Raw genomic sequence first — 11,847 nt, 5'->3', positions numbered from 1 at the left:
AGAGACTGTCCTCAGGCAGGATACATTATTGTTATATAGACCTACTCCCATAATTTACATATTAAGATAACAGGATTAGCCAGAAGGTTTAATCCAGAGACTGTCCTCAGGCAGGATACATTATTGTTATATAATCCTAAGGATTGTAGAGGGAAAAAAAGTTTGTCCTTTCTTCCTCCTTGAGAATTCTAGACCACTCTCCCCTTGGCGATCCCTAGACTTCTGCCTAGGAAATGACTTTCTTATATATATGTATATAACTGAATTACTTTGCTATACAGAAGAAATCAACACAACATTGTAAATAAACTATATTTCATTTAAATAAATAAAGCGGTTCCAAACCATGCCATAACCATAACAATAAAGAAAGCTCCCAGGGTCTTTTACAGATAGCCAAGTCTATCACAAGCATTATCCTGTCTAATATTCATAGCCATCTAGGAAATATAGCTTCTCCTGATTCTAGAGGTGGAGGGTAACGATGACTCCACAAGAAAATCTGACCCATGTTTTCTGACTCAAAGCATCACAATACATCACAGTATAATTGATCAACACCTACATTTATTGCAAATCAAGTTAAAATTCACACACCATTTTAAAGTATACCATTGGGTGGGGCTTTGTAGATTCACTGCTGCACGACCACCACCACTGACTCATTCCATGTGCCAGCAGATAGGAGATGTGAAAGTCCTTCCCCAGACCCACCCGTGGCCAATCAGCTCTTCCTCCTCAGGTAGATGGTAGTTGGCAGACTCCAGAAGACACAAGAGAGGAGACGATAGCAGACGTCCTGAGGAAGCAGAAGATAGGTACCCAGAAGAAGGGAAGGGCGTTGCTTGGTAACCACTGTGTCACTGCAGATCAGAGATGAACAAACTCCTGCAGCTGGAAGGACGAGGGCTGACTGTCTGGAATTACATGAGCTCTCCAGTAATTTTTCATTTCCCAGATGATGTCCACTCCACATGAAAAGAGCACACCCTACTGCTTAGCTGGTCTCTCTCTCCCCCATGGATATCTCACAAACATCTTCAACTTAACTAAACACAAATTTTCCATGTTTCTCCTCAAAGTCGGCTTCCACCCTCCAACCCCTTCCCACTCCTCTTGTTCTCCAGACTCGCTGACCTCCTTTCGTCTCTTTGCCTCACCTGGCTCCTCTTGCACCACAGAATCTGCAAGGAGGCTCCCTCAGAGCCACAGTGTCTCCTCTAGGCTCTCTAGAGCACAGCTGCTCTAGGCATAGCTTCTTTGTGACAGTACACGCAGACTGTGATGAGTTCACTCATGTCTACAGCCAGCTGAACTAAAAACTCCACTAGAGCAGAGATCCTCTCTATTAGCCTCAGCTCTGTACCCCAGCACGTAGAACAAAGCCTGAAACTCAGCAGGGCAATAAATATTTGCTGAACAAATGAATTCAATTGGAGGAGGGAGGTACTATCTATCTATTTCAGTTCAATTCAGTCGCTCAGTCATGTCCGACTCTTTGCGACCCCATGAATCGCAGGACGCCAGGCCTCCCTGTCCATCACCAACTCCCGGAGTTCACCCAAACACTGTCCACCGAGTCGGTGATGCCATCCAGCCATCTCATCCTCTGTCGTCCCCTTCTCCTCCTGCCCCCAATCCCTCCCAGCATCAGAGTCTTTTCCAATGAGTCAACTCTTCACATGAGGTGGCCAAAGTACTGGAGTTTCAGCTTTAGCATCAGTCCTTCCAAAGAACACCCAGGGCTGATCTCCTTTAGAATGGACTGGTTGGATCTCCCTGCAGTCCAAGGGACTCTCAAGAGTCTTCTCCAACACCACAGTTCAAAAGCATCAATTCTTCGGTGCTCAGCTTTCTTCACAGTCCAACTCTCACATCCATACATGACCACAGGAAAAACCATAGCCTTGACTAGATAGACCTTAGTCAGCAAAGTAATGTCTCTGCTTTTGAATATGCTATCCAGGTTGGTCATAACTTTCCTTCCAAGGAGTAAGCGTCTTTTAATTTCATGGCTACAATCACCATCTGCAGTGATTTTGGAGCCCAAAAAAATAAAGTCTGACACTGTTTTCACTGTTTCCTCATCTATTTCCCATTAAGTGATGGGACTGGATGCCATGATCTTCGTTTTCTGAATGTTGAGCTTTAAGCCAACTTTTTCACTCTCCACTTTCACTTCCATCAAGAGGGTTTTTAGCTCCTCTTCACTTTCTGCCATAAGGGTGGTGTCATCTGCATATCTGAGGTTATTGATATTTCTCCTAGCAATCTTGATTCCAGCTTGTGCTTCTTCCAGCTCAGCGTTTCTCATGATGTACTCTGCATATAAGTTAAATATGCACGGTGACAATAAACAGCCTTGACATACTCCTTTTCCTATTTGGATCCAGCCTGTTGTTCCATGTCCAGTTCTGGAACAACTGGACAACAGTTGCTTCCTGACCTGCATACAGGTTTCTCAAGAGGCAGGTCAGGTGGTCTGGTATTCCCATCTCTTTCAGAATTGTCCACAGTTTATTGTGATCCACACAGTCAAAGGCTTTGGCATAGTCAATAAAGGAGAAATAGATGTTTTTCTGGAACTCTCTTGCTTTTTCCATGATCCAGTGGATGTTGGCAATTTGATCTCTGGTTCCTCTGTCTTTTCTAAAACCTGCTTGAACTTCTGGAAGTTCACGGTTCACATGTTGCTGAAGCCTGGCTTGGAGAATTTTGAGCATTACTTTACTAGCGTGTGAGATGAGTGCAATTGTGCAGTAGTTTGAGCATTCTGTGGCATTGCCTTTCTTTGGGATTGGAATGAAAACTGACCTTTTCCAGTCCTGTGGCCACTGCTGAGTTTTCCAAATTTGCTGGCATATTGAGTGTAGCACTTTCACAGCATCATCTTCCAAGATTTGAAACAGCTCAATTGGAATTCCATCACCTCCACTAGCTTTGTTCATAGTGATGCTTCCTAAGGCCCACTTGACTTCACATTCCAGGATGTCTGGCTCTAGGTGAGTGATCACACCATCGTGATTATCTGGGTCATGAAGATCTTTTTTGTACAGTTATTCTGTGTATTCTTGCCACCTCTTCTTAGTATTTCCTGAGGTATACTTGGCATTTAGCATTATGTTGGTTTCACATACACAACATAATGATTCAACTAGGATCACCACAATAAGGCCAGTTAACCTGTGTCATCATTTGTCATTGTTCAGCCGCTCAGTTGTGTCTGACTCTTTGAAACCCCAAGGACCATAGCTGCCAGGCTCCTCTGTCCATGGGATTCTTCAAGCAAAAGTCCTGGAGTAGGTTGCCATTTCTTTCTCCAGAGGATCTTCCCAACCCAGGGATTGAACCCAGGTCTCCTGAAATTGCAGGTGGACTTTTTACTGTCTGAGCCACCAGAGAAATCTGCAAAGATGGCTGCTAGATGGCAAGCATTCTTCTCCTTCCTGAGTTCCCTCAGGGCTCACTGGCTCACATCTGTTGCTGTTGTTCACTCAGTCGTGTCTGACTCTGCCCACGGACTGCAGCACGCCAGGCTTCCCTGCCCTTCACTATTTCCCAGTTTTTGCTCAAACTTATGTCTGTTGAGTCGATGATGACATTCAACCATCTCATCCTCTGTCCCACTCCTTCTCCTGCCCTCAATCTTTCCCAGCATCATGATCTTTTCCAATGAGTTGGCTCTTCACATCAGGTAGCTAAAGTATTGAAGCTTCAACTTCAGCATCAATCCTTCCAGTGAGTGTTCAGGGTTAATTTCCTTTACAATTGACTGGTTTGATCTCCCTGTTAACAAAAAAATAAGGTTTCTTCTCCTGTGATGATTAGGACTGAAACCCTAATAGCTCTCTAGAAGAAAGTTGCTGCATAAAGAACCTCAAAAGAGCCATAGGAGTTAAACTATGAAGTCATCAAGCTAGTGACCGCATTGCTTCAACTTTGCAGAAACTTGGCAGGAATGGGTTCAAGAAAAAGGATTGTCAGGCAGTGTGTTAATTAGTGACTGCTCTCTGCTTTCAAAATGTAGGCTGAAGGAGGATCTGAATATGTGACACTGGCTACTCTCAGATATATATTCTCTCAGCCTAGTGGTCTCAGAGCACTGGAAGGACACAGAGATAAATTAGGAGGACTTAGCGTGCTAAGGAAATACCTGCGAAATTCATTCATTCTAATCACTCAGACTACATAGCGTGTCAAGGGGCTTGGTCATTTTGGAAATTCGGTATGAAAATGACATGAGATCTAATTTTTCAAGTCCTTTTAGTCAATTTTATCAATAAAAGATGTGAAATACCAACTCTGCTGGTAAAATAGAAATTACCTGACCACGGCTTTTGAATCAACATCTGTGATAAGACATCCAAAAATCGACCCTGGTGACTTCTAAGACTAAAAACCTGAAGGGCACAATTACTGGTTTTCCATTGTCCTTTCTCATCCAATGTGTTCAAGTTTATCGTCTATTAAAATACTGCAGTAACAACAGCTAATTTACATGGCATTTTGTTTCTGGGGTGGTGACAAGCACAAAGTAGAGTTACTGAAGGAATTCTGACCTGTCCTTTGCAGAATGGAGAGGAAGTATATGAGACCATAACTCGGGGGGCCAGAGGAGAAAGGAACTGCATTCTGTCCTTCCTCACTCTCCTGGTCTCCAACCCCCACATACAGCTTTAGACCAAAAACTACTGGGGAGGGCCAGGAGTGAGAGTGACCTGAATTAACTCTAATGCATGATGAAAGCAAATCGTTCACAAATTATACTATAACATTAATAATCACTTGTGATACACCTTGTAACTCATCTGGACACCTGTTTGAGAAACTTAATATGGAGTTGACTGCTTTCCTCAGGCGAAAAAAAGAAAAAGACGATACACTGGCTTACCAGTCCACATTTACACATTACCACTCTCTGCTAACAAACGGAGTAATTTAGCTTCCTTTCAACCTCTTTGTAGTTCTATCTCACTTAACATAATAACTATGTTCCTGGAAACCTGTGTGCATTTCATGTCTTGTAAATGGTACGGCACTTGAAAGGCACTAAGGGAGCTTCCTATTTAAAGGAATTCCAGAGACTTCCCTGGTGGCTCAGAGGCTAAGACTCTGAGCTCCCAAAGCAGGGGGCCCAGGTCCAATCCCTGGTCAGGGAACCAGATCCCACATGCTGCAACCAGGGATCCCGAGTGCCACAACTAAGACCTGGTGCAGCCAAATTAGTTAATTAATTAATTAACAAAAAAAGTAAAGGAATTCCACATTAAGAAAATATCAGAACTAGAGCTACCAAGACTTTGTGGCAACATGAAAAATGCTTATGAGCCAGTGTTAAGGGGAAAAAAATAATCAAAATTGTGTGCACACTATGACTGCAATTTTTAAATAACATAGATGTACATATGATAAAATTTTGTGGGTTTTTTTGACAGATAATTGTTTAATTTTTATTTCATAATCATAAATTTAACTTTGCAATCCAGCTAAACTTGGAGGGGGATAAGGAAAATATGGAATCCAAAGTACTGTAGCGAGAGCACAAAGATTATAGGATATTTCGAGCAGATGGGGTGAAGGGGTGCTCTCCTGGGCTACAGAAGGAATGGTCTGGTGGTTAAGTAAAACATAAGTCAAATTTATTAGATTTGTCCACAGTCAGCAATGGTGATCTTCTTGCTGGTCTTGCCGTTTCTGGACCCAAAGCGCTCCATGGCTTCCACAATATTCATGCCCTCTTTCACTTTGCCAAAGACCACATGCTTGCCATCCAACCACTCAGTCTTGGCAGTGCAAATGAAAAACTGGGAACCGTTTGTGTTGGGGCCAGCATTTGCCATGGACAAGATGCCAGGACCTGTATGCTTCAGAATGAAATTCTCATCATCAAATTTCTCGCCATAGATGGACTTGCCACCAGTACCATTATGGCGTGTGAAGTCACCACCCTGGCACATAAATCCCGGAATTATTCTGTGAAAGCAGGAACCTTGATAACCAAATCCTTTCTCTCCAGTGCTCAGAGCACGAAAGTTTTCTGCTGTCTTCGGGACTTTGTCTGCAAACAGCTCAAAAGAGACGCGGCCCAAGGGCTCACCGTCGACAGCGATGTCGAAGAACACGGTGGGGTTGACCATGGCTAGACAGCGAAGGAGGCTCCGGGGTGGCGGCGTCTGCAAGGCACCATATGATAAAATTTTGGAATGAAATTTACCAAAAATGATAATAGTTACATTAGGAGATGGGATATGAGTTATTTGTGTCTCATTCTGCTTTCCAAACTTTCTGGAATGATGTTTTTAAAACTAAAACTGTAAAGTAAAAGAAGTATGTGCTGAATCTTATTGATAGAGTTGAATAATTATTCAGTCATGCTCTCTACTTGGATCTTTTTATGGTGAACTTCACTTAAGTTCAGGAAAATCTGTATTTCAAACATTTTAAAACCATTAATATTTCCCATTAAAATAAATCTTAGGGCTTTCTAAGTAGCTCAGTGGTAAAGAATCCTCCTGTCAAGCAGGAGACATGGGTTCAATCCCTGAGTAGGGAAGATCCCCTGGAGAAGGAAAGGGCAACCCACTCCAGTATTCTTGCCTGAGAAATCCCATGGACTGAGGAGACTGGCAGGTTACAGTCCATCGGGTCACAAAGAGTTGGACACAATTTAGTGACTAAACAACAGCAACAACAACAATCACATTAACTGACGAAAGTAATTTAAAATCCAATATCCATTTAACCAGCAAGTTAGGAATTGAGAGGAGCTACCTCAACCTGATAGAACATCTGCAAAAACAAAAAGAAGAAGAATTTTAAATTTAACAATTAGAACAACCTAAAGTCAATCAAAATTAAGATGTGAAGAAGAAAAATATTGGTAAACTAGAAAAGGACTGTTTCTCAATATGCAACTCCTTAAGCAGTTTTAGTGCACAGACAGGCAAAAACAGGACTCTCTCATCTTTGTGCTTTGTTCTATATGGGGAACCATCTGCTCCCCTCTCTACCTCCTACCCCAATGTTTACTTTTCATTATTTTTGCTAATAGCAGTCATATCCCTTCCTTGAGCCCTTGGGGCACACTGAAACTACATTCAGAGAAGCGTCCCAGTTCTCTCCAGCCACCACCAAAAATGTGCATAAACATACACACACATTCTCAATGTCAAACCTCAGGCAGGTTTGCTAAGGACAATTTTAAGAACCAAAAAGTGGCTTGTAAACTCCCTTTATGCTCTAGAAATATAAAATTTCCACATGTCTATAACATAAATCAGCCACCTACCCAACAACCTCTTTATTACCCACCATATTAAGTTGATATACATAAACTAACCAAATAACTTTCAACAAATTAATCCCTTTAAGCAAAATAAATAAATAGAAGAAAGATTTTACTAGTAGGCCTAAGATGCTCTTGTCAACTAGCAACAAACAAAACACATTTTGTAGGTTGAATTAAAGGCCCTAGGATGAATGCCCTCACTATCCACAGAAATCATTGACTAAATCCTTGTAAATTGATTAGACGGCTCACTCTCCTCCATTCTGATATTATTCGATGTTATAATAAAACAGTCGAAGTCATTCAGGCTTGTTGTAAACAAGATGGTCTCTGCCTTTCTCTCAGGCCTAAAGGCCTCTGCCATAAACTCAGAAGAAAAATTGAAATTTTTGATAGTAACCTCAAAAACAGATTCAATAAAAACTGCAGCAGGTACTTTATTGATAGTACAATAAACAGACTCAAAAGTGCAGGCTTTCCCCCGGAGCTGACATCCACAGAAACATGACATCCACAGAAACACGTCTGTACCAAGGACTTCTTGCTTTCTAGTTTGGAAAAAGATGATCCTGTGAAAGTAGCCTACTTATCCTGAGATCGTGTTAAAAAAAAAAAAGAACTGTGATTAAGTGAACTGACTTAACTGTAGTTAATGTTCTATTTTTGAGTAGATATATGAGAAAAAAATCCTTTTCTTTCTCTTTTATCTCTATCAGTTTAAAGTAGAGATACTTACATACTACATACTTTCATAAACTGGAACGAAACATTCTTTAAGTGGTGTATTATTCCAACATCCCTCCTTAAAATTCATGGGAAAAAAATTTTTTATGAAAATTCTCAGTATATATTTTCAATGTAAAACAACCTAGAGAAACTTAAAAAGAGCGATTCTATAGACTATATTAATAGGCCTTATCTCCAGTACCCAAAACAATAGTAGCAATGGTTCGATATTATTCAAAATGCTTTTACCAAATTCCTCTATTTTTTATAATCATGTAGTTATTTATTCAGGCTTAGTAAAAATTCATTCTCTTTCCTATAAGGTTTAACTGGATAAATCAAATTTGCAACAGTAAGGTTCAAATGTCATTTAATTACATAAGACAAGCTGCTACTAGGACCAAGGACTGTACTTTACAGGTTGAAGGGAGATGCATCCAAACAGTAATATGCCAGTAAATATTTAACATCCAGCTCACCAAAGGAAAAAACAAGCATTTGCTGATGTCTGTGGTGTAAACACTTCCATCATGGCCAGTTTTAACATGACATCACTAAACATGGAGCTGGGAAGAGACATGTAATAACACGCCATTATATAGTATTTTCATCACAGATGAACGGATAAAGAAGTTGTGGTATATGTTCAATATCTTATAATAAACTATAATGGAAAAGAATATGAAAAAGATTATATATATATATGATTATGTTTGTATAACTGAATCACTTTTCTGTATACCAGAAAGTAACAGAACATTACAAATCAACTATACTTCAATTTTTAAAAGTAGCTTTCAAAAAGGTCATACAATAATTAGGAAGTGATAAGTTTTGAGTATTTATTACCACTGATTTAAATACAACCCATTTAATTATAAGTTACAAAGTTTAATTTCTGATAATGGCCATGTTTAATAAGCAGCTTCTAAAATTCCTATAAATTTAGCAGTGAGCTCTCATGAGCCAGCATGAACCAATTCCAGTATACCATGCTCAGGAAACTGTCCTGGAACTTATTCTATGGTTTAAAAACTATGAGCTTTTTAGGTAATAAAGAATTTCCTAGCAGGTCAGGAATTTGACAAACCCGAGTGTTACAGACAGAGAGACCCTTCAGTTCAGTTCAGTTCAGTCGTTCAGTCGTGTCCGACTCTTTGCAACCCCATGAATCGCAGCACGCCAGGCCTCCCTGTCCGTCACCATCTCCCAGAATTCACTCAGACTCATGTCCATCGAGTCAGTGATGCCATCCAGCCATCTCATCCTCTGTCGTCCCCTTCTCCTCCTGCCCCCAATCCCTCCCAGCATCAGAGTCTTTTCCAATGAGTCAACTCTTCGCATGAGGTGGCCAAAGTACTGGAGTTTCAGCTTTAGCATCAGTCCTTCCAAAGAAATCCCAGGGCTGATCTCCTTCAGACTGGACTGGTTGGATCTCCTTGCAGTCCAAGGGACTCTCAAGAGTCTTCTCCAACATCACAGAGAGACCCTTACAGGCAACTAAACAGGTAAACCTCATAGAAACAAACAGGAAGGTCTTTGTTCCTTAGCTCAATAGATGAGCTGATAAAGGCAATAAAATAATTCTGATACCTAAAAGTAAATTATAACTGTAGAGGAGTTACAAGTTAATTCTTAAACCAGAACTGCTCCAGTTTTATTAATATATAACAAGGATGTCTTTGTATATTAACATCTCTTATATACTATATAAATAAAACCAGTTAAATAAAACAAATCAAATGAGTTACATTGAATCAGATAATCTCTAAACAATTTATGAGGTCAAATCTGCATGTGAGTGAGACTTGACCATAAAGAATCCCAGAGACAATACATACACACACACACACACACACACACACACATAAACACACATACACACACACAAAACATGGTCACTGTATATACTTCTAGTCCTCAAAATATGAAACCTTGAATATTTCCTATGAGTCACTGCCTACCTAACAAAAATGTCTCTATACCTAACTTTTCTAATATCAGTGTCTGAAGATATATCTTGTCCTTTGTAAAAGTCATGCAAGAAAACTACTATTTTTCTACCATAGACACACTGACAGTAAACTCTGTGATTTGGTAATTTTTTTCCTTTAAACATCTGCTGCATTTTTCTTATTTGATAAACCTATTTTTCTAAAGCCTAGTGTGCTCATTTGTTCAGTTGTGTCCAACTCTCTGTGACCCCATGAACTATAGCCCGCCAGGCTCCTCTGCCCATGGATTTTCCAGGTAAAAATACTGGAACGGGTTGCCATTTTCTTCTCCAAGGGATCTTCCAGACCCAGAGATGGAACCTGCATCTCTTGCATCTCCTACATTGGCAGGTGAATTCTTTACCCCTCGGAGGCCACCTGGGAAGCCTCTCTAAAGCTTAGAGTCCCTTGCAAACCTCTTCTTAAGTAAAGTTCTTTTCTCTCCTAAATGCTTTTGTCTCTGAGTCTTTGTTTGACAATAACTTGCTTATTTGTCCCTGTGTTTTTTGGTCCTACCTACCTATCTAGTCACGGCCATGTGGTGCCTATCAGACCAAACTTCTCATGGAAAACAAATATACACTGAGCTAAATATACAAGCAACTATCTGATGATATTGAAGAGCAACTAAGAACAGGTAGATACTGAAAGGGAGTCAACACTTGGATGAAGAGAAAAGCACTGATGAGTTTCCATTTTTTATGACTTTTTCCCTGAGAGAAGGCCTCAAATTGCAATGCAATGCAGCTAGAAATCAAAGAAAAATTCAAAATCTTACTAGCTGGTAAAACCAGAGTCTGAGGGAAACACAGCTGCTGGAAAGCAAAGGGAGAAATCCTAAAAAGTAGCAAGCCAGGAAATAGGGGACCTGAATCATGTGTATAAATTCTAGCCAGATCTCTGGCTGAGGTTGAAACTATACACGTGTGAGGCCAACTGCAAGCAGAAGACTGAAAGAACTGAGCAGAAATTTGAGCCACCATCCACAGCAAGGAAGATAAAGTTTACAGTTTGAAATCAGCCAAGTTAACTGATTACTATTAAAAAAAGAAAAACTACTCTTCATGGGAACATAGCAGAATTCAGAATCTCTATAACATATCATTCACAACATCCAGGACACAGTTCAAAATTACTTAACAGTCAAAGAAAATAGGAAGACATTACCTATTCTCAGAAAAAAAGAATCAATGAAAGTCAATCCTGAAATGATTCATGTATTGAAATTAGTAGATAAGAGTTATAAAACAATTATTATATCTTAAGTTCAAGGACACAGAGGAAAATATGCTAGTAATGAAAGAAAAACTAAGAAGTATCAACAGGTTACTAGAAGCCATAGAAAAGGACTAATAATAAATTCTGGAATTTAAAAATATACATTTGAAATGTTAAAAAATTACCCATTGGTGGAGAAGGAAATGGCAATTTCCAAGTATTCTTGCCTGGGAAATCCCATGGACAGAGAAGCCTGGTGGAGTCTAGTCCTTGGAGTCACAAAAGAGTCAGATATGCCTTAGCAACTAAACAACAATAATAACATACCATACTTACAAGTAAATTCCAGATAGATTAAAATTTTTAATGTAAAAAGTAAAGGTATAATATTAGACTAAACTAAAAAATTACTGAATGGGCTTAACAGCAGAATAAAAATAACAAGAAAGAGCCAGTGAACTTGAAGAAAGATTAATAGATTAATTATATATTAATAATCTGAAGCACAGAAGAAAAAAATAATTGAAATAATTAAGAGAACTTCAGGAACCTGTGGGACATTATCAAAAGATTTGTCATATACAACTAGAGTCCCATAAGGAGAAGAATAAAATAAAGCAG

General features: G+C 39.7%; 1 protein-coding gene across 4 annotated transcripts in view; it reads right to left on the bottom strand.

Annotated features, from left to right (window-relative positions):
• Positions 1-547: 547 nt before the first annotated feature.
• The window catches only part of LOC114108594 (peptidyl-prolyl cis-trans isomerase A-like), a 41,559-nt gene continuing 30,259 nt past the window's right edge, over positions 548-11,847 (bottom strand). For 2 of the 4 annotated variants that reach the window (XM_060396040.1, XM_042257122.2), the window contains exon 2: positions 548-6,173. In XM_060396040.1, coding sequence (XP_060252023.1) covers positions 5,643-6,137 — 495 coding nt within the window. In that variant the 5' untranslated portion in view covers positions 6,138-6,173 and the 3' untranslated portion in view covers positions 548-5,642. Of the gene's footprint in view, positions 6,174-6,597; positions 6,790-8,537; positions 8,581-11,847 lie in introns of those variants that run through there. The other 2 variants (XM_060396039.1, XR_009595666.1) reach the window with 2 other exon arrangements.

Source organism: Ovis aries, chromosome 12 (assembly GCF_016772045.2).
Source record: "Ovis aries strain OAR_USU_Benz2616 breed Rambouillet chromosome 12, ARS-UI_Ramb_v3.0, whole genome shotgun sequence".
Lineage (NCBI taxonomy): Eukaryota > Metazoa > Chordata > Mammalia > Artiodactyla > Bovidae > Ovis > Ovis aries.
Note: the sequence above shows the minus strand (reverse complement) of the source record. Positions and strands in the feature narration are given on the sequence as shown.